Source organism: Labeo rohita, chromosome 17 (assembly GCF_022985175.1).
Source record: "Labeo rohita strain BAU-BD-2019 chromosome 17, IGBB_LRoh.1.0, whole genome shotgun sequence".
Classification (NCBI taxonomy): domain Eukaryota; kingdom Metazoa; phylum Chordata; class Actinopteri; order Cypriniformes; family Cyprinidae; genus Labeo; species Labeo rohita.
This window is the reverse complement of record NC_066885.1, coordinates 12,067,513-12,091,913: the sequence shown is the minus strand read 5'-3', so window position 1 is coordinate 12,091,913 and position 24,401 is coordinate 12,067,513. Positions and strand designations below refer to the sequence as shown.

The 24,401-nt window shown below is 34.2% G+C and overlaps 1 protein-coding gene across 3 annotated transcripts in view; it reads right to left on the bottom strand.

Annotated features, from left to right (window-relative positions):
* The window catches only part of rgs7a (regulator of G protein signaling 7a), a 63,232-nt gene that overhangs the window by 7,526 nt on the left and 31,305 nt on the right, over positions 1-24,401 (bottom strand). For 2 of the 3 annotated variants that reach the window (XM_051134234.1, XM_051134236.1), the window contains 10 exons: positions 15,752-15,848; positions 11,833-11,883; positions 7,886-7,992; positions 7,499-7,550; positions 6,845-6,909; positions 4,670-4,746; positions 3,354-3,435; positions 1,212-1,286; positions 758-856; positions 426-487 (listed from right to left, as the gene is read on the bottom strand). In XM_051134234.1, coding sequence (XP_050990191.1) covers positions 426-487; positions 758-856; positions 1,212-1,286; positions 3,354-3,435; positions 4,670-4,746; positions 6,845-6,909; positions 7,499-7,550; positions 7,886-7,992; positions 11,833-11,883; positions 15,752-15,848 — 767 coding nt within the window. Of the gene's footprint in view, positions 1-425; positions 488-757; positions 857-1,211; positions 1,287-3,353; positions 3,436-4,669; positions 4,747-6,844; positions 6,910-7,498; positions 7,551-7,885; positions 7,993-11,832; positions 11,884-15,751; positions 15,849-19,998; positions 20,036-24,401 lie in introns of those variants that run through there. The other variant, XM_051134235.1, reaches the window with a different exon arrangement.

The following is a 24,401-nucleotide window of genomic DNA, read 5'->3' as shown; positions in this document are numbered from 1 at the left end:
ATTAGTACAATCATTACATAGGTTACAAGCATTACATATTTAAAAAAAAAAAACATGGATATTATATTGTGCATTTAAGAAAACATTTTGTAATCTGATTATATCCATTATAGATTGCACACATTGTTATCTCCAACACTGATGGACATTTTATATTTTGATCTATAACTGATTGCTACAAGTCGTTTCATTTCACGTTGCACTAAAATCTTCAAGATGTTGTGGCATCCTAATAGAGCCATTGATCTCATGGAGAGAGTAAATTTGAGGACGAGAAACAGAAACATGTTTGTCAGCATGAGTAATATCTACACAGACCATTAAAGAGGTCGATAAGAAAATGTTTAAGCACTGTAGAATAATGAAGACCTGTGGATCGATCACAGCACAGACAAGCTCTCTCTCTCTCTCTCTCTCTGACTTACCTCTCTGCAACTTTGGACATTTTCAATCGATGTCGGTCTAACTGTGCTTGCCAAAACTTGATCTGGAAAGACAATAGCGATAATACTCAAGGTGAGTGGATGTGGGCATATCTGTGTAAAAACAGACGGCAAATACAGGCATGGATAAACTAAAATTGGCAGTTTTCCACAAAGATGCCAAAAAACAGCCAGCTGGTTAGGCTGGTCAATTCTGTAGGGTTTAAAAAAGGATCTGAGACTTCTGGTTATCAAATAGAACACTTAGGATACATTTGAAATTCAAATTCAAAAACTTAAATTTAAACACACACACAGAACCAATAAGGTGTTACCTGTTCCCGAAGCTCTTCCTCGGTTGGCTGCTTAGCCTCAGGGGCAGGTGTGTGGGTGGGGCTATGGCTGCGAATGTCATTTTGAAGGCCGTACACAGACTGTGAAAATCATCAGAATAATTTACAACCACATTTACATACATTTAAAACAGGCTGAGATATTAGAGAAGAGATTTCTGTGTGATTGCATCAGTGATTGGGGATTTCACGTGGGCAGCTGCGTGATTGTTGAGGTGAGCTGTTCTTGATTGGTAAGGCTCTGGATTTCGTTGGGCTCTCTGATTGGTGGATTGATTTAAGACTGATTCAGTATTCTGATTGACTCAGTGGTTGACTGATTCATCAAATGGTATAATGAGTGGGATAACTGCTGCATTGATTAGTCACATGGTTTGGGATATTAAAACCTTGAGAAATTTAATTAAATTCTAGATGCTTGTGGGTTTTGCATCACCTTTCTTGTTTTGTGAGGGTTCTTCATTCTGGATGATTTCTTTATGTCCACTTCTGTTGTGTTCACACACCCTGGCTGAAACACACACACACACACACACTTTGTCAATATAACTGTCAGTTCTCTAGATGACCTATAGTTTATGGTTGCCAGGCAACCGTGTTTCTTTGACTGTAAACCACCTGACGCAGTGTGCCTAACCAGCATACTCCCTCCTGTTTTGGGAAACTGAGATGATATTTTAAAAAGGCATGGAGCTGTCAATCAAATGGTTTCCTGCTGGTTAGACTCCATTCTATCTCACAGAGGACTCCAGTATAGGATGAACTTTAGGTCCAGGCCTCTAATATATGTTGGAGAGAGAGTAAAAACAGCCTCAAGACACATTTGCAATACACCCATTTGTACCTACACTGGCTAAATATGGACAAGAACTGCAGCATCTCGCAGCTCCACGTCAGCTTGAAAGATCAAGCCAAGTTAGCATGAAATTGCTAATGAGAAGGATCAGCTCAGTGTAATTGAGGGAGAAATTGCTGCTTCCTTTAAAACAAACAGCTCACAGACACTCAAGTCATAAGGCAGGTGATTCACACATATAGACTGTCAAAACCACAAGGACTGGTGCATTAATAATAATACTGTAAAATTACACTCTTTAATGACTATTTAACATAGAAATACAATCGAAGTCGATATTAAGTTACTACTGTGGTATTTGTAATAAAACAATAGAAATGATGTGTAAAAACATGAATATAAACTATAGAAAATTAATACAATACACTACACAAAGATTTTTAAGTACAGCAAAAAAAGAGTCAAATTTTAAAATATTTTTACTATTGAAAATACCTGTTTCTATTTGAATATATTTTAAAATGTAATTTATTCCTGTGATTTCAAAGCTGAATTTTTGGCATCATTACTCCAGTCACATGATCCTTCAGGAATTATTCTAATATTCTGATTTGCTGCTCAAAAACATTTATTATTATTATTATTATGTTGAAACAGACGAGTAGAATTTTTTCAGGTTTTGTTGATGAATAGAAAGTTCAGAAGAACAGCATTTATCTGAAATAAAAATCTTTTGTAACATTATGATCATTTTTGATCATTTTAAAGCATTCTTGCAAAATAAAGGTATTAATTTCTATCATTTCTTTCCCCAAAAAATTATACTGACTATAAGGGTTTGAATATTATAGTGTATAATGTTATAAAAGCTTTTTATTTCAGATAAATGCTTTGGATCTTTCTGTTCATAAAAGCAAATTAGCATATTAGAATGGTTTCTGAAGGATCATGTGACACTAAAGACTAGAGTAATGATGCAGAAAATTCAGCTTTGATCACAGGAATAAATTACAATTTAAAATATATTATAATTTAAAATATATATGTTATTTTAAATAGTAAAATATTTCAGCTTTTGCTGTATTTTGGATTTGGAAAATTCAGGCTTGGTGAGCAGAATAAAGTTTTTTAAACAACATTAAAAAATCTTTTGGCTGGTAGCGTAGTAGCCCGTACACATTTAAAAACTATAACTACCATACATGAAACAAAAATGAAGTACATTTAAACATTTTCTTAACATAACACCATTTTTAATATGACCATACAACTTTTCTACCAAAATACAATAGTTATTACAATATTAATGTTCTAAAACCATGGTAAATCTTCATAGCTGTATTTCATGTGCTTTATTAGGTAATAAAATAAAACATTAAATCAAGTTTAATTAAAAATATTAAACTACAAAATATTTTGTGTAACTGAATTAACTACATGGTAGGACACATCAAACAGCAGTAATTTTAAAAGGATAGATCAGGTAGGAATAGTTCTTTAGGGGACAACTGCACATTTCCACTTTTAACTCTGTAGAAAATTGTCCAAGGAAAAGAATGATATATGATTTTCAGAATGTGTGTTTTGGTTTTATGACTAGCCAGCAATTCTTCAAGCGCAGAGGCGATTCCATTAGCTCAGAGGGACTTCAACACTGTTATGTCATTCCTCTATGAGGGAACAACTTCAAACACTCGAGAACAACAAAGAATAATTCTGAAGAAGAAAAGAGAATAGCTGCATTGTTCTTACACAGACTTAGACACACATACATTTACTCACCACTGGTCTGTGAACATCCCAGAAAGCTCTCTCCTGACTGTCCAGTATTTTCCTCTCAATTTTGTCTCTTTTCTTATCGACTCTGTACAGACAGAACACCAAGCCAAAGCAATTAAAACATTTAACTTCCAAAACGAAAAGGCAAGTGAGCTGAAAAGTCATAAAGTTGCTTAATGTTTTGGCACTCAGAGGGACTATAGTGCTCACAAAATGGCCTGGAATTACTTGGAACAACAGCAGAAGTGAGTTATAAGACAAGTTCTGTGCAATCCAAAAACAATTTCACTGTGCAATTTAGGTCCAAGAGACTTTTAAAATCCATTAGCACTGACAAAATAAGAACAACCCAACAGCTTGACAGATATTTCAAGAGACCCGGCCATTAATATTTTAATTCTTGCTATGTAAAGTTTCTGTGTTCTGACTGGGAGGCATACTTTTACAAACGCACCAGCCAATGAGGAATGGAAAAGACCTGAATTGATCACAATATACAGTTGAAGTCAAAAATTTACCAGCACAGATTCTGCAAAATGTGAATTATTTTACCAAAATAAGAGGAATCATGCAAAATGCATGTTACTTTTTTATTTAGTACTGACCTGAATAAGATATTTCACATAAAAGACGTTCAGATATAGTTAACAAGAGAAAATAATAATTGAATTTATAAAAATGACCCCGTTAAAAAGTTGACATACACGATTCTTAATATTGTGTTGTTACCTGAATGATCCACAGCTGTTTGTTTTTTGAGTCCCTTGTTTGTCCTGAACAGTTATACTGCTCACTGTTCTTTAGAAAAGTCCTTCAGGTCTCACAGATTCTTTGGTTTTCAGCATTTTTTTGTATTTGACCCCCTTCCAACTTTTCACACTGAGGACAACTAATGGACTCACATGCAACTATTACAGAAGGTTCAAATGCTCACTGATGCTCCAGAAGGAAAAACGATGCATTAAGAGCCGGAGGGTGAAAACTTTTGAACGGAATGAGGATGTGTACATTTTTCTTATTTTGCCTAAATATCATATTTTTTTATTTAGTACTGCTCTTCAGAAGCTACAGAAGATAATTACATGTTCCCCAGAAGACAAAATAAGTTAAATTTACCCTGATCTTCAAATTCAAAAAGTGAGTTGTCCTCAGTGTGAAAAGATGGATCTCAAAATCATACAGTCATTGTTGGAAAGGGTTCAAATACACAAAAATGCTGAAAAACCAAAGAATTTGTGGAGCGTGACTAAAAAAATGTAAACTTTTAAAAATATGTAAACTTTTGACTTCAACTGTATGAAAGACTGAAAGATACATACTTCGCTTGAGCCTCTGCTTGCATAAATATAAACTCCCATTTTCTGGCGAATGCCCGCTGTAGTCGTGCTAAACTCTCCTGGAAGAGGAAAAGAGAAAAAGTTTAAAGAACAAAAAGCTTTTTTGGAGACAAAGAAGCGGTCTGATTAACCTTCCTGATGTGTTCCAGTCATTTTGATGCAGAGAGGGTTTTCTTTTTTTCAAAAATGCTAGTTAGACTGAACTTACTTAAAGGATTACTTCATCCTATAATTAAAATTTCCTGGTAATTTACCCACCCCTATGTAATCAAAGATGTTCATGTCTTTCTTTCTTTGTTCGGAAAGAAATGAATGTTTTTAAGGAAAACACTCCAGGATTTTCCTCCATATAGGTTTTTCTCCATATAGCGCTTATTCCTCAGCACGATCCCAGCTGAGGAATAAGGGTCTTATCTAGCAAAACAATCTGTCATTTTCTAAAAAAAATAATTTTTAACCACAAATGCTCGTCTTGCACTAGTAATGCGGATGTGTGTCTTCATGCATTATGTCACGTTTCAATAGATAAGACCTTCATTCCTCGGCTAGGATTATGTAGAGCCCTTTGAAGCTGCTTTAAAACTGCAATTTGGACTTTCAACCCCTTGGCCACCACTGAAATCCACTACATGGAGAAAAATCCTGGAGTGTTTTCCTCAAAAACCTTAAAGGAGAAGTCCACTTCCAAAGCAAAGATTCACGTATAATTTACTCACCCCCTTGTCATCCAAGATGTTCATTTCTTTCTTTCTTCAGTCGTAAAGAAATTATGTTTTTTGAGAAAACATTTCAGCATTTTTCTTCATATAATGGACTGATTAGGGTATGCTGAAAAACTCCCATCTCACGTTCTCCCTTAACTTCAAAATCGTCCTATATCGCTGTTTTACCTTTTTTGTTAAGGGTGTTCGATCTTCTTTGCATGTTCACTTTGCAAAGACTGGGTCGGTACTTCTGCAGCGATGTAGGATGATTTTGAAATTATTTTTGAAGTTGAGGGAGAAAATACGATTGGAGATTTTTGACATATCCTAACTGTCTTGAGGCAGAACACACAGAGTTCAGGGAGAGCGAGACAAGACGAGCATTTGAGATTAAAAAGTATTTAAATTGTATTTACCAATCTTTTCGCTAGATAAGACCCTTCTTCCTTGGCTGGGATCGTTTACAACCGCATTTGGGATCGTTTGAAGCTGCATTTAAACTGCATTTTGGAAGTTCAAAATCGGGGCATCATATCAGTCCATTATATGGAGAAAAATGCTGAAATGTTTTCCTCAAAAAACACAATTTCTTTATGACTGAAGAAAGAAAGACATGAACATTCTGGATGACAAGGGGGTGCGTATATTATATGTGAATCTTTGTTTTGTAAGTGGACTTCTTTAATCTCTTTTCAACTCAAGAAAGACATGAACATCTTAGATGACATACTGTAGGGGAGAGTAAATTATCAGGAACTTTTTATTCTTAAGGTTAGTATAACAACATCCCCCCAAAAAAGGACAATTTTTGTGCTTTTTGATTGTTTTTGGAACTGACTGATCTAGGTCTCAATGATCCAAGCTCAGTTTTTAAGCGAACATGTCAAAATCCTCCATAAATAACACTTTTTCACTCAAAAACGAAGTTGCATATGCTCAGATCAATAAGTCCTATAACCAATCAGTTCCAAAAACAAATACAAAACCTGCAATAATTGAAATAGAACAAGTTGGCAAAAAGATTAAATGTAAGATTTGGTAAAAAATATAGAATATGAGAGATTACAAGCACTTTTTATAAGGAAGGTCAACACCAGACTACAGTATGTAAAGGTTTCTTAACACAGCACAGGGGTTAACTTAATAATAGAAAAATGAAGAGGAGGACCAATGATTACATGTTTACAGTTCTCAGTTCAATATGAGAAAGACGTTGGTGGAAAGAGATCTATCTACCCATGCCTACCGGAGAGCTTACATGGATTATGCAAACAAAGCCTGACATTTAAAGCCCAGCTTGGATTAAACCGACTTTCTTTTTAAAGATTGTCATTACCTTATTATCTTTCTAATATCTTCTATCTAATAATGTCTGAACTACAAAGCCTGAGACGTGCATTGTTACAATTAAGAGAGAGAGAGAGGTGGGAGAAACAAAGAGAAGATTACTTACAGCTTCGTAATCAGCAAGTTCCAGACGTGCTTTGTTCTGCATTGTTCTTTTGCACAAGTACACAGCTGCAGAGAAACGCCGAGAGGTGTGTGAAAAACACTGCTCGCACACACCTCAGCAGCCCGCAGGGCTTTCAAATAAGTTGTACTGAAATATTTAGTAAACATTTAACATATTTCACACCAGCTTGTACCGAATCACACCTGAGCGTTGCTTTGTTCTGATTGCTGAATTCATAACAAGCACAATTTACCAAACTCGAGGCACACTCATGCACATAACCAACTTCAATTGCATTTGTTTGTAAAGTATAATATTGCACAAAATGCCATTGCTACAAGCACGTTTTACATACAAAAACGAATGAGATTAAAACACGGTAAGCATAGTAAAAGTACAGCTCCACTGGAACCCTAGTATAATGCTGAGGATGAAGGGATCAGGGTTTATGTATTGACAACAAACGCATACACACGATCCAGCTGGAAGGATTTGATTAGGTTTTGTTTATATAGGCTAGTCTTATTAAAGCGCACTCACTCCTAACACTCCGTGATCCAGCTGATCTCCGCCATCTGGAGGATTTCATTAAATACATGTTCATATAGACCGGTCTCAGCAAGATACAGATAACAAATCCCGCACAAAACTCACCGTAGTCGGTGTTCTCGGGCTCCCAGCAGTTTGAGGGCCAGAAATACGGAGTCTGACAGATGAAAGAATACAATATGAACTACACATGTTTTTTCAAGCACATACACTTTTAAAGCTCAATTTATATATGAATGATTACAGTGATTATTATATATTTACATTAGAAAGTACTGATTAATTCTAATGAACAACATGAACTTAATGTAATGTGTAATTATTTGATGGAGCGATCAGGATCTGAGCTAGCTACTGTATTACATGTTATTAGGCTAGTACTATATAATTAACTTTAATAACATGCAATATATTTAGCATGGATGCCTCATTTTAAAATGTTTCCAAATGTTTCCTCTCCATTTGTTCCTTAAAATTAGCAAAACAACTGACCTGAAATCTGTAGAATGTGCCGTCGTCTTTAAGTGTGAGCACGTGGTCGGAGATGGGGAAGAAGTAGCCGTGAGCTGCCATCAGTGTGCCCAGATGAAGAGCCTCCACTACAGGAACAATAATAGTGTTATTAGGGGTCCAGGTATGACAACCCAACTCTTTATGGCAAGATTATTATTATTTTGGTAACACTTTACAATAAGGTGTCATTTGTTAGCATTAGTTAACGTTCTAACTGACATGAACGAAAAATGAACAATACATTTATTACACTATTATTAATCTTTAATGTTAGTTAATAAAAGTACAGTCGTTCATTGTTTGTTCATGTTAGTTCACAGTGCATTAACTAATGTTAACAAACAACTTTTGATTTTAATAATCCATTAGTAAATGCTGAAATTAACATTAACTAAGATGCTGTAGAACTAATGAACCTTACTGTAAACTGTTACCATTATTTTTTCTGCTCTAAAAAAATGTACAAAACAAAAGGTATGAAATTTTAGACAAATGTCAGAAACAGACTGATTCTGGATTCTGACATTTTCTATCTTGGTATATATACTTAAAGTTTTTTTTTAACTGACAGGCAAAAAATATATATTTTTTATATTTTTGTAACAGAATAGTTTTAACAGTGTTTCTGCAAGGAAAATGTAAAGCTTTTCATAACCGCTTTAGAACAAAAGAACATACAAGAAATAAATTGAAGGGAACACAGTACATCAATATGTTCTGTAAATGTCAACATACAGGGAGCGGAAAATGAGTTATATTTAAAAAAAAAAAAAAAAAAAAAATGACACTGCAAAAAAATGATGTTGTTCCTCAGTATATATGTCTTGTTTTCTAGTGTGAATGTCTAAAGATTATTAAAGACATTTACCAGAGAAGCAAAATGACAGAAGTCTGTGAATCTGATCAAAATGAAGTGAATTAATGATTAAGACAAGAACATCTGACATCTGACAAATATCTGACAATATCTTTCTATTTGCAATGATGGGAATAATGGCATTATAAATAAACAGTGTTACTAACAGTGTTATTCTTTTCAGCAACGAGTAATCAAACAAATTACTGTTTCCCCCCTTTACGACGCTGCTACTGTTACTGACAATAAAATGTGGCGTTACTATATTTTTTCAGTTCTTCTAAATAGACGCGCAGCATACCTGTATTTGACGAACCGTAAGCTCTAAGTGTGAAGGCACACAACTAGCCGTCGCTTTGTCTCACACACACAAATAAAGATACAGAGCGATAGAGTCTTATATACCATGAATAATTGACATGCTACATGTAAACGACATTCTTTGCTGTATTTTAGGCTGTATTATAGGTGGAACTAATGGCTGGCGCTCACCTATCATTGTCCCTGTTTTTATTTTAGCAAATCAGTTCAAGCGAATGCAGAGAACATAATTAATATTCATGAACCCAGCAGCTTATTAATCCTTGGTGCGTTTTATATTGTTACTAGTAGTAGAATTCATAGTAGTTTTGTTATCTTATCAGTGCTATTTCAGTCAACACGACAAATATGCATTTATACATGGTTATTCTAATTATCAAAGTTTGAATTACTAAAGTAATTTACTTAATGCTAAATTATCATGCTTGACTGACTGATGCTAAGTGTCGGATATTTAAAAAGCTGCACATATTTAATATTGGTCTGGTGAGTAAACTAAAAATTTAGTGCAAGATGAGCATTTGTGATAAAAAAAAGTTATTTGTGAAAAGGGTTTTTTTTTTTTTTTTTTTTTTAATTTAAATGACTGATTGTTTCGCTAGATAAGACCCTTATTCCTCGGCTGGGATCGTGTAGAGCCCTTTGAACTACAGTTTGGACCTTCAACCCATTGGCTCTCATTGAAGTTCACTATATGGAGAAAAATCCTGGAAAAACATACATTTTTATACTCCTTTTGACAGAAAGACATCTTGGATGACATGGGAGTGAGTACATTATCAGGAATTGTTTATTCTGGAAGTGAACTAATCCTTTAAGACTTTTTCAAAACCCACAGAAACCCATGTTTAGGCATGTTTGTCTTTCCATAACTATTCAAATCTATAGGAATCTTCTAATCCCAGTCTAATCTAATAATCTATCATTTACAATTGTAAATGATATTCCAAGATAGGCTACGACTGTATGACCTCTACAGATGGAAGCATGGAAATAACCTCCTACTGCAACATACTAATCCAGCACTACACACTCCTCTGCAGAACCCGTACTAGGGGGACTTAAGCATCAATAAATTATTATCTATTAAACTTTTACAATACAGTGTTTACTGTAAGCGTGTGCACGTTAGAGCATGTGTCTGTGCTGATTACAAATTAATATCCTTTTGCTTTCAAGGGTGCAGTATGCTTTTGCAGCTGTTGTTGTTTCGATGAGAGCTTCCCACCAGGCATGTTCAAGAGGTAAATCTCACTAATCAGCAATGTAGCAAGAACTGAACAGAGAGAAACTTCTTTAAAGTTCTTACTTTTTATTTCTCCATTGTTCCAGGCGCAGTCTACTGTGTATACTGAGAGGTTCAGTGCACTTATCTGGTTGCTCTTTTCCTGTCTGAGAAGCCCCCTATCACACACTTACTCACACAGACCTGTCAAATCTGTCAGAGGTAATCTAAAGTAGAGGGATATACACCATGCTCAGAAACAAATCGTATCTCACCGCTGTGTAAAGAAAAAAAATCTCTTCATCTTCTATTCTTCTTCCCCAAAACCTACTCTACCTTTACAATACCTCTATCTCAAGATTCTGACTCGAAAAGCAGCAAATGCAAGCACAAACTGGCTCTTTGAGTAAATAATATATTAGTTTCAATAATATTTGACCCTAGACCACAAAACCAGTCTTAGGTAGCACGGGTACATTGTAGCAATAGCAAAAAATACATTGTATGGGTCAGAAAGATCGATATTAAGTAAAGATCATGTTCATAGATATTTTGCAAATTTCCTATCATAAATATATCAAAACTTAATTTTTGATTGGTAATAGGCATTACTAAGAACTTTATTTTGACAACTTTAAAGGTGATTTTCTTAATATTTTGATTGTTTTGCACCCTCAGATTCCAGATTTTCAAAAAGTTATATCTCGGTCAAATATTGACCTATCTTAACAAACCATATATCATTATTTATTCAGCTTTCAGATGATGTATAAATCTCAATTTCAAAAAAATGACCCTTATGACCAGGGTCCAGGGTCACATATAGGTTAAGAACAAATATATTGTAATAATTCCTTATTTTTATCAATTGTAGAGTGTTTTTGTGTGTGTGTGTGTGTGTGTAAGGTTAAATTGTATTGTTAAACTACTATTTTACAGTAAACTACTAATTTTACACTAGAATAATGTAAACTTTTTCAGTTTTAAATAAAGGATTGAGGTCATTTTATAAAAAATAGTAGTTTCAGTGAAAAGTGTTACTTGTCATTTCTTTGTTATTTTGAAATTTACTAGCAATTTCTGAGTGAAAACTGTTTCCACAGCTTTTTTTTTCCAGTGTAGTAGCGCATTGCTTGGCAAGCTACAGTTTCAAAGTAGTTTCTCTATTCTTGTTGCTGAAGACGCAGATGTGAAAGTGATCCAGCAGTTAGAACAAGCCTTTGGGAAACATAATCTCCTCTTTCAACGACTATCTGCTGTGTGTTGCTGTAAAAATGTCCTCCTCCCCTTCTCTTCTTCAATTAAAGGAGTAACAGGAGATGCTGACATTAGCTGTTTGCCAACTCATAATTATGAATATGCAAATCTGAAATATATTATCCTGTCACCTGAAGCTATGATTTTGACTTTTATCAAAACGAGTGCATACGAATGAATCAAAATAAGAGTAGAGAAGATTTTTAATCTACGCACATCACAGCTGCAGCATTGTCAGTGATACCATTAAAGAAAAATCTGTATTACCTTGATCTTCAATACAAAGATTCTTCAGCAGCCACTGGACAATGTCTGAACCTGAAAAAGAAGAAATGAAGATAATTGCTCAGAATCAAGGAAATGATGGATCTCTTTTTAAATGGACAAATGGGCTACTATAAAATACTATAAAAATCTAAAGCAAGTCTTGACAGCAAGGTCTACTACAAAATGGAGTCTACTCACCAATGGAAAAAAAAAAAGATAAAGATAAATGGCAGAGCTTTTAACTAGAGCCTTTGTGCTAACAATTGTATTGTCTGAGACATAGACCATTTAGTATTTTATTCTGACATTATCTATTCTAGCTAAACTTTATCTTTTATTCTTTTTTATGCTTCATTCCATCTGTTCTTTTTGTGCACCATTTCCTATAATTACAGTTTTTTCTTTAGTTTTTCCTTCTAAATTTTCTCAGACTAATCCTTGGCTCTCTCTCTCTGAGCAGCAGAACTGTATAAATTCTGTTAAAGGTAAGTACAGCGGTTGTGGATGCTCCAAAGAGGATCTACAGTAAGTCTAGCAGAGCCCTGCTGCAGTATTTCGTGGATTAGCAGAATGTCATAATCTTCACCTCTGCACCTCAAACTCCTATTTGTACTCTTTTTTTTGAATCTCGAAGCAACCAAGAAGTCAACACCAAGATCTACTTTCTACATATCCACCTACAATAAATGAATGCCTGCAGTAAGGTACGCATCTCTATATAAGTTATGACAAAAGTCTCATAATTGGTGTAAAAGGGCAATGTTATAAACTGAAGAGGAGTGTAATTTGATATTACAATACTTCTTCTAATCCTATCTTAATATTCAGAGACAAGTTTAAAGGAGACCACTTCTAGAACAACAATTTACGGATAATGTACTAATCCCCTTGTCATCCAAGATGTTCATGTCTTTCTTTCTTCAGTCATAAAGAAATTGTGTTTTTTGAGGAAAACATTCCAGGATTTTTCTCCATATAATGCACTGATATGGTGCCCCGAGTTTGAACTTCCAAAATGCAGTTTAAATGCGGCTTCAAACAATCCCAAATGCGGTTGTAAACGATCCCACCCAAGGGTCTTATCTAGTGAAACGATCGGTTATTTACATTAAAAAAAATACTATTTAAATACTTTTTAATCTCAAATGCTCATCTTGTCTTGCTCTGCCTGAACTCTGTGTATTCTGGCTCAAGACAGTTGGGGTATGTCGCAAAACTCCAATCGTATTTTCTCCCTCAACTTCAAAAATCATTTCAAAATCATCCTGCATCTCAGCAGAAGACCCAGTCTTTGCAAAGTGAACATGCAAAGATCAAACACCCTTAACGAAAAAGGTAAAACAGCCATATATGATATATAATATATATCGATATATAAGAGTTAAAACAGAAATAAAAACTTGCTGTTCAAAAGTTTGTGATCAGTAAGATTTTTAATGTTTTTTAAAGAAGTCTCTTATGCTCATCCAAGTTCCATTTATTTAATTAAAAATACAGAAAAAAGTAATATTATGAAATATTTTAAACTATTTAAACTATACTTTAAACTATGATTTATGTCTGTGATGCAAAGCTGAATTTTCATCAGTCATCACTCCAGTCTTCAGTGTCACTTGATCCTTCAGAAATCATTTTAATATGCTAATTTATGATCAATGTTGGAAACAGTTGTGCTGCTTAATATTCTTTTGGAACCTGTGATACTTTTTTTCAGGATTCTTTGATGAATAAAAAGTTAAAAAGAACAGCACTTATTTAAAATAATATTTAAATAATATTTTCTAACAATGTAAGTCTACTATCACATATTTAAAAAATCAATTTAACACATCCTTGCTGAATAAAAGTATTCATTAAAATAAATTAAAATAAATTAAATAAATAAAATAAATTTAAATAAATGCTGTTCCTAACATTTTATCCATCAAAGAATCCTGAATAAAGTATCACAGCACAACTGTTTCCAACATTGATAATAAATCAGCATATTAGAATAATATATAAAAATAATATATATATAGAATAAAGGCTCATGTGAGACTGAAGACTGGAGTAATGATGCTGAAAATTCAGCTTTGCATTACAGGAATAAATTCTATTTTAAAGTATATTAAAAAAGAGAAACCACTATTTTAAATTGCAATAATATTTCACAATACTACTGTTTTTTATGTTTTTAATTCAAATAAATGCAGCCATGATGAGCAGAAAAGACTTCTTCAAAAAATATTAAAAATCTTCCTGATCCCAAACTTTTAAACAGCAGTGTAGATGAATTTGTTCCTTCATCTGAACAGATTTGAAGTAATTTAGCATTACTTCAGTTGCTCACCAATGGATCCTCTGCAGTGAATGGGTGCCGTCAGAATGAGAGTCCAAACATCTGATTAAAACATCACAATAATCTACAAGTAATCCAATATGACTACAATCCATGAATTAATATCTTGTGAAGTGAAAATCTCTGTTTGTAATATACAAATCCATCATTTTAACTTTAAAACATCGCTTCTGCCCAAAACACAAGCCCATAATGTATAATAACGCTTTCTACAGTGAAAAAGTCCATCCCCTGCTGTACTCTCTTAACTGAACAGAACTGTTTTCACTTGTAATATGCTGATTCAGACAAGAAGGCTTTTTCACTGGAAAAAGCAATATTAAGGTTAAAGGTATTTTAGTCAGAAGCATCAGTCTGGAGTTAAAAACATCTCAGATTTGTGCCTCACAAGATGTTAATTGATTGACTGGAGTGGTGTGGATTACTTGTAGATTACTGTGATATTTATATCAGCTGTTTGGACTCTCATTCTGACGGCACCCATTCACTGCAGAGGATCCACTGGTGAGCAAGTAATGCAATGCTAAATTTCTCCAAATCTGTTCTGAAGAAGACACAAACTCGAACTCATCCACATCCTGAAAGGGCTGAGGGTGAGTAAATTTTCAGCAAACTTTAATTTTTTTGGAGTGAATTATTCCTTTGTTATTGATAACTTTTCACAGTCAGTAATAAATAATGGGTGTTTCATTCCACTTTAAATTTTCCATTTAGTTTTCAACCTGTTCACTGCTAAATTAACAAACTGTGAACAGTTTCTTCTGAGAAATATATTTCCGAGACACCTCTTAATGACCAATCAAATCCAGTACTCCCAAAATATGCACAGAGCCCCTATTGCCTCAACCAATCAGCAGCGAGAGGCGTGTCCCCAGAGACAGCAGAAGCCAAGAGCGTGAGAGACTTTTTAAAGCATAGAGAGGCAGAGACCGGGGTGTTAGAGCTTGAAGCTGGCCTTTTAATGAATCCTCCGGGGGACCGCAGTCAGAGGAACGAACGAATATCCTTCTGAGAATTTCTCTCTTGCTCTTTCATTCCTAATCCTGCCCTTTTAAAATGGATTATGGCACATACAGGAGTATAACATTTGGACACTTCTGTTATGTAAACAGTGCAATAATTATCCAATAAAAATGAAACATTCTAATTATTCTATTTGAATAACCGATCCAATTATTTCCTGGTTTGTGGCAAATGACAGCATCCCACTGATGTGGCCTATAAACATTAGCTTGAAATTAAGCCAGAATATTCCATTAGCTGTCAGAATGAAATCTGAATAACTATAATGAGTCAAATCTCCTGAACAACCAATTCAAGCACTGTTCTTTATACCCAGAATTTATTGTGCTTCTCCACCAGAGCAATGCAGGCCAGAGACCTTTGATAGAGATCAGGCTATCAGCAGAGATCAGTACATGAAGTGCTCTGGTACTGGCGCTGCACTACAGAGTTCTGGCTGAGTTTTCATTGTGCTGGTCTTCAGGCTTGCTGTGGGGCACTGGCTCCTGCTGAATCCTGCTTTCTCAGCGCCAGCTTGGAACCGCAGTGTATATAAAACAGATGTAAGGGAATTACCAGAGAAGACACTGGGAATCTTGGACAGGAAACTCTTCACCGTACGGATAGGTATGCCATTTTTTTCATCCTGCATCCTGGCAATCACATCCTCCATCTGAACAAGAAAGAGAAAGACTAAATTAATAAAAACATATGTGCATGTAATTCTCCCGCAACACGAGATAGAAATAGAAATAAAAAATCAATATTTCATGAGGTGGAAAATAAAATTTAGAATTTTTAATTAAAATATTTTCATTGCAAATTTTAATTGCATCTAATAAAGTAAACACCTTTCTTTCAGTATTTTTTTCAATATAATATAATCTCATATCATATAATATAACATAATAGTGTATAATATAATATAATATAAGTTTGCTAGATTTAACACCTCATTAACAAATATATGCATGCATTTCTGCATAAATGAATGAATGAAAAATAAAATAAAATAAAATAAAATATGGTCTCATACTTTTGGACCTCACTGTAATGTCAATGTAATGTAATGCAATAAAATACTAAACTAAACTAAACTAAACTGAAATAAAATAAAATAAAATAAAATAAAATAACATATAAATTATGGTTACATACTTTTGGACTTCACTGTAATGTAATGCCATGTCATGTAAAAATAAAATAAAATAAAATAAAATAAAATATGGTATCATACTTTTGGACCTCACTGTAATATAATGTAATAAAAAAAATAAAATAAAATAAAATAAAATATGATCTCATACTTTTGAACCTCACTGTAATATAATATGATATAATATGACATAATATAATATAATGTAATGTAATGTAATGTAATGTAATATAATATAATATAATATAATATAATATAATTTAAAAATATGCTAGATTTAACACTTCATGAATTAATTTATGATATAATAAAAATAAAATAAAATAAAAAGGTCTTATATCTTTGGACCTCACTGTAATAACATAATAATATAATAATATAATATAATATAATATAATATAATATAATATAATATAATATAATATAATATAATATAATATATAATGTAATATTATATGTTTGCTATATCTTTAAACACTCATTGAAATATAATCTGATGAGCCAATCAGGGCTCAAAAATAATAAATAAGTAAAAAAAAAATACATAAGCTAATAAACATAATATAACAATACATCTACTTTCTTTGCCAGATTTAAACAATTAGGACTCAAACATCCAATCAGGACTCAGGCTAAGTAATACAGCCAATCAAACTGAAGCATGAGGCCACAGAGACCTGAAATGAGAGGCCACAGGATGCTTGTCTGAAGGATCAACTCAGCCTTCAGTAAATGAAGTCATTGGATATAACAACCCTATTTATTAGATGAAGAGAAACCTAGAGCAGAGTGGGACCGATCACGTCACCCGCTCATTGATCCGCTGACATTTGGACTGTTCTCAGAGACGCTCCGAGTGTCTGAGTTAACAAGCCGAGCAGCGTCGCCAGGGAACTCACACTCTGGACATGTGACCGAGCACTTCACAGCTGCCAGTGACATCATTCCAGCGTAAGACCACATCGAAATCAGGTCAACAATATTCACCCTGGAGACACCTGACATATGGAGTTGTGTGTGTGTGTACATATATGCAGAACGTGTTGTGAAAGTATATGAGCTTGTACCTGTGAGTGTTTAGATAGATTGCTAGAGCGAGTTGTTGTAGTTTCCTCAAGGGGAGGCCCGGTAAACATGCAAAATTACACCAGTGGGCGCTGCACTGATGCTGAGTGTTGCCTTTGGAGAGAATCCTAACAGAAAACCTTGTTAAATTCCCTTGAAAACCGTTATTACGACTCCAGAAATAGCTTTCTTTTTTAATATCTAGAGATGAAATGCTTTTGATGGCAGTTACTAACCACCTACAGCGCACACGCACTCACCAAGGGAGGGAGAATCGCACATACGCTTTGTCGATAATGCAGACCGGGCTGGTGGGCAAACACTGAAGTGCTAATTTAAGGTAATGAGGGATCTGAGCATTCCACTCACACTCACGACTGTAATAGAAACATTTTAGAGAAAAAGACGGAGAGAGAGAGAGAGAGAAAGAGATAAAGATAAGCACATCTCAGCTGTATGGTGCAATGGTGTGTGATGATATGAAGTCCCAAAAGCCTCACTGGCATCAGCTGTACTATTGCAGCCAATCTGTGGCTTGAAATTCTTTTAAACCGACGCAGAGATTCATGGGTAAATTTAAACTGTTGGCTTTAACTCCTCATTGAATTAAAATTAACTTCAGGCATACCAGCTACCAGTAAAATGAACTGTTTATTGAAATTGATTACGGCATGAACTGTGCTGTTGCTTTTGTCAATAAACGATTTGGTCTTAATTGAACACAATATTAGGATTAATTGATCTAATTAATCAGACATACAAATACCTGCTGACAAAATCTACTTAATAATATAAAATATACATTGGGCCCTATGATTTCTGTGATACAGAAAACTTGAATGGAATTGCAGAATCCAGTCATAAAAATATAATTTACTGTATAATGTGGAATGCCACGGAATTAGTCAAATTTTGTGCCTGTGAATATCAAGTCACAAAAATACTAAATATTAAATATGAATCCTGCATGTTCTGCATGTGAACGAATGGCACAGACGCACAGTTTCGTTTACTACACACATACTGAAGTACTGAAGTGATGACGCTTGCAATGTTTTCATCCTCTGCTGCCTTAATATGCGAGTACATGAAGACATAAACAATCTCTAGAAATGCTCTAAGAGTCACTTCATGTGCATTTTACCGCTTCTTTTGAGAAAAACTATTGTCTCATAATATACAAACAGAAACTTAAAGGTCTTCACAACAACCTGTCAAAATAAAAGTTTGGTTGAACTTGAAGAAACTGTGACAGAAATATAAGACTTAATGTAATGATAGTACTACTACTACTAATAAAATTATTATTAAAACATTATTTTCCAAGGAATATTTACCAGAAAAAATGTAAATACACCACACAGTATTTCTGAAAATAATAATAATAATAATAATAATAATATAGATTTTTTTAAAATAAGTTAATAAGACATGTTTTGATTATTAAAATTTAATGAAACCATTAAAATCGAATCCAGAAATTAATGAAAAACACAGAATTTGGTAAAAATAAAACTGAGTTTGAGAAAAAAAAAGTATTTTATAGGGCGTTAGAAATGTTAATTTTGTTAAACTTATAATTTGCTGTTAAATTGTGTAAGTTTTATTATTTCAGTTAATTAGACTTTATTTTTTATTAATATTTTAATTTAACCATTAAAACACAGTCTACAAAAATGTAAAAAAAATAAAAAAAATACAAAAAATCAAACAGAAATTAATGAAAAGCACAGAATTTGGTAGTAAAAAAAAAACAATATACATATTTTATACACATTCAAACATTTTAACAAAACGCTGTTGAATTGCTGTTGAATAGTGTAAGTTTCATTTTTTAAACATGCTTTTTGATTCTTATTTTTTTAGTTCAACCATTAAAACAAAGTCTAGAAAAATTAAAACAAACAAACAAACAAAAAAAAAAGAATTCAGAAAAAATAAATGGAAAATACAGAATTTGGGAAAACAAAAATAAATAAATAAATAAAAAAACGAAATTTAGGAAAAAAAATAAAACAGATTTCATAGTGCTCTATATGCATGTTTTCATGTATCATGTTTTCCACAAAGTATTAGGCAGCACAACCATTTTCAACACTGACAATAATAGAAAATGTTGCTTGAGCATCAAATCAGCATATCAGAATGATTTCTGCTGAAACATCAACTTTGCAAACTCATGAATAAATGAAATTTTCAAATATATTCAAATAGAAAGCAAGTATTTTAAATTGTAATAAAATTTCACAATATCACTGTTTTTACTGTATTTTTGATTAAACAATTGCAGCCTTTGTGAACATAAGAGACTTCTTTTAAAAATATTTTTAAAAATCTTACCAAATTTCAACGGTTGAACACAATTGTATATACAGTATAGCATTAGACAGACTTGTATTACAAAAGAGTTTTTTAATAGCTAATAGTTAATCGACTGTAGTAGCAGGTGGGCTGTGCTGGTTGTGAATTCAAATATGAAGGTGGTAGCTCAAGCTTGATTTGTTCTACTGTAGCCACAAGAAAATCTCTGATTATGGAATATACTGTACATGTGGTCAGTGTGCATGATTAACCGACAGTTGTAATATAGCAAACAGCTTACCTGAAACATTCACACTGACACATCTCTCAAAACAAAATGTCCTCTGGCAGTATATCTCCAGGGATCACACATCTGTGGCTGCAGCCAATCACAGAACAGACTGATAAAAGCCAATAAGATCAGTTGCCCACAAGAGAGATATCAAATGCAAATTGAGTCAAAGACCAAAGCACACCATGTGCACTACAGTTTTTTTTTTTTTGGTTATTTACTGACCATTGAAGTAAACATTAAACACTACTAAATAAACCCTAAGGCGAAAATGCTGGCTAAATAAATACATCCAAAAATTCAAAATCTGAATTAAAAAGCAACTGAATGCATTTTACTTTTTTAATCCTGACTATAAATGTACTGTATTATTTTTCGTTTGCTGTGAATTTGAGCAGATAGTAGCTGCCACAGTGCCTACACTATACAGTATATACTGTACCACTTCACACATTTGGAAATTATGGTCAACTCAATTATTCATTTACTAAATGACTTAAGCTTTGTCACTGACTCATGGCAGACTGTGTCCTGTCCCCATTACTGACACATCTTAAAATACATTATATTAACAGTCCTGCATACCAAAGTAATTGCCTCCTCATGTCCTATATGAAGACATTTCAACATTTATTTTGGATGTGATCTCAGCTGCACAGTAATAGCTTTGTCTGGCTTCAGCTCCTCAGTGAACATTTTCTGTCATGCTTCCAAGTACAAAACAAGAGAAAAGAAGAGATTTCATTTACTTTCCAGTTTAAACATCTTATTATAATCGTAAACCTGTTATTAGAATCATTTTCAGGTATCGGGAAGTATTAGGCAGCGCAACTGATTTTACAACACTGATAATAAGAAGTATTTTTATCAATGCTGAAAGCAATAGAAACATTTTTAAATGAGCAATATCACATGAGTAGGAGTACGATATGGCTGTATATCTGGACGACTGTGATTCGGCCGTAGGCAATCACAGTGTGCGGATATACAGCCATATCGCACAGCTACGAGTGTGATATTGCGTTTATACAACCCTCGTTGTGCAAACTACTTCCTTCTGCCACAGATTTAAATCTCTGTTTGACAGCTGAACAGCTGAGCCCAAGCCTCCATTAATAATTTGAAAACGTCACTTTAAAAACTAGTAAGGAACGTTGAGTTGCTTTATTACAAGCTTACTGTATTACTGTTTTAAAAGCTTGCTGTATTATGTAGAGTATAATGAGAGGGAGACTGAGCGAGTGTGATTACCAGCATCTGAAACAGCATTCATTCAATAAAACATTAGTTTGAATGTCCGCTGAGGAAAGAGATATCTTTGTCGTATTATCCTTTCATCTGTTAAGGGTGATTTTTGATGACTCTCTTACAAACTGTTATTGAATGTAAAAATAACTTCCTTGTTTACAAACCTGTTCCAGTCTCTTTCAATATAAAATTCTTTACTGATGACTCACAAAAACAGTTTCTTGTCGCCCTCTAAAGCAGAATAATGTAACTAAAATCACCATCACACACACAGACACACACACACACACACACACACACTGTATCTCAAATACTAGAGGTTGACCGATGTATCAGTTTTGCAGATTAACGATTAACGGTTATCTGCAAAAATCCATGTCGATAGTTTTTTTACGGATTGGGTCCGTTGCTGGAGCAGCCGTTGTGTGACTAACATATTTTTATATTTTGATTAGATAACCACAAATGTTCTAGAATAGAAGCAGTTAAATTGTGAAAGTACACAATATCCATATATATGCAATTTCAATACTGTGGCCTTTGTGTAGATATTTAAAGATGACTGTCTTTAGCTTGATTGCTGATGTAATGGTAATTATAACTTTACAATATGAGTCCATTTGTAACATTAAGATTGATAAAAGCTGTAGAATAGAAGTATTGCTCCTTGTTAGGGTGTGTTAATTTCAGCATTTACTGATATATTTAAAATTTTTTAGTTGCTTTTGTTAACATTAATGAACAATGAATTAACTGTAATGATCAATATACACTAAATATAAATATTTTTATTCATTTACAAAGTATAGTTCAGTTGGCTACTTTTTTTTTAAATAGTAGAGCACTAATTATTTTCCATTCAGTATCCAACTATCGGTCGATTAATCAGTCTCGAGCAGTGTGGTTCAACCTAGTTATCATATCAGTAAAATCCAATATCAGTTGACCTCTATCAAATACTAAATACTATTAAATGCTACTATCATTTCTATACATTTTTTTGAATAATAATATTTAATAAACAACAACAGCAGCCATCATAAAAGTCGCCAGGCAATTTAGTCAAAAGTACAAAGGCAGTGCTCTGATATACAGCATTAAATTTACATAAAATATAACGTGATGAGATTTTGCCTTCAGCCAAAACTATTTGCTCTGGAACAAATAATAGATTAACGAGACCAAAGACTGCCCATCAGATTTAGCCAAAGTGAATTTTACCTCACATTTAACCACTATAGAGACATCAGAGCCAGCGGCAAATTCCAGAAGACCTGGCTAAGGTAAGGCTGCTCTCGGCGGGTTCATGAGTGCTGAACGGCTGCTGACACCCTGGAGCTCACATCTCCACAAACAATGAAGCTAATTTTTTAAAATAGACATTATCTTTATTACCAAACCACATATTTAAAGTCTAAACAAGTACATTCTCACCTAAAACCTCTTAAAACGATATTCCATGACACAAAAACAGTATTATAAAATTGCTGTGCTGTGAGAAATACACTGATACAAACAGTGAAACAGTTGGAGTTCCGATATTAAAGATACAATAAAGATACAATATCGCACAGCTGGAAAAGGCTCTCAGCCAATCAGATTCAAGGACCAGAAAGAACTGTTGTATAAATTGTATAAATTGTATGTATTTTGCTAAAATAAATTCAGCACTGGTGAGAATAAAAAACTTACATATATAACAGGGGTGGCGAACTCCGGTCCTGGAGAGCCGCAGCCCTGCAGAGTTCAGCTCCAACCCTAATTAAAACTCACCTGCCTGTTGCTTTCTAGTAACCCTACAGACCTTGATAAGCTTGCTCAGGTGCGTTTGATTAGGGTTGCAGCAAAACTCTGCAGGGCTGCGGCTCTCCAGGACCGACGTTCGCCACCCCTGATATATAATAATAAACGTATATATATATCACCCCAAACCTTTGAAAAGTTGTGAATGTATTTGTAATACCATGATACTTCTTTGTTACTGTGCACTAATAATATAACTGTGGCAACTTGAGACACAGAAGAAAAAATCCGGATACAAAGTGTCTCTAATATCACAGCTGATATCAATGGGGATCACATCAAAGCGTCCTTATTCATCAAGCACAAGTGTGCACTTACAAAAAACACAAAAGGCTTCATCCAAAAGGCTTCATCCAAAATCTTCCATACCAGCTAATTAACAGAGACAGACACAAAGAAAAGCACTCACACACATCATCACACCTCCTCTATGTTTAACCCTGCGACCCTGAGCTCTGATATCCCATGTGGCACCACTTCTCTCTCTCTCTGTAGCAGACAGCTGGAGTTTAGAGCGCTGGTGACAGCACAAGTGTCTTTTCATGATTATTTTGCATCAGAGAAGAGAGGAAGTCTTAGTGGTCGGACGTAGACAAGGTTATTGCAGGAATGACATGAATTTTAGATCTCCTCTGCTCAGCACCCCCCCCCATCCCTCTCTCCCTGTCTCTCATTTTGCAGCCACCCCCCCCCCCCCCACTTCTGTTTCCGAGGCAACCAGGGTGATGATGACATCATATACATGTCAACCTGGGAAGAGACAGAACGAGAGAGATTTAGATGTCTTTAAGTGTATGTGTAAAAAAAGAAAACAGACAGTACAATAAACAAAATGTTCTTCCATATGAGTCACTCTACAGTTGCGGCAGCAGATGCAGTCACTCACTGCAAGATGGTAAATAGTCAAATTGTTGTGTACTTAAGATTTTTTAAAGGTTCAAGCGCGTAGTGCTGTAACCCTATTGTAATTGCTAGAATGTCAAAAAAGTCTGCGATCTCCACATAAAGCTGATTGGGCAGACCAAAGCGTAAGTTGTAGACTTGAAACTTGGAGAGATGGCAGTACTCCTACACTTATCACCAAGTTACAGCAATCAAAAGTACGAAATCGAGCCTGAAGTGTTTGTCACAGGCTCAAGTGTCTTACGGCGTTGGAATTCTTGGGCGGACAAACCGCATGCATGAGTACACAACTTCGTCCATCACCCAGCAAAATTTTGGGGTATTTTGGATTTTTTTTTACTTTTGGGAACTAGTCTTAGGTTTTTCACTCGATTGGAACCAAACCAGTGCAGGAAGATTCTCTGGACAGTGAATATCAATAATTCTCCAAAAAAAAAAAAAAACGTTGAACTTTCGAC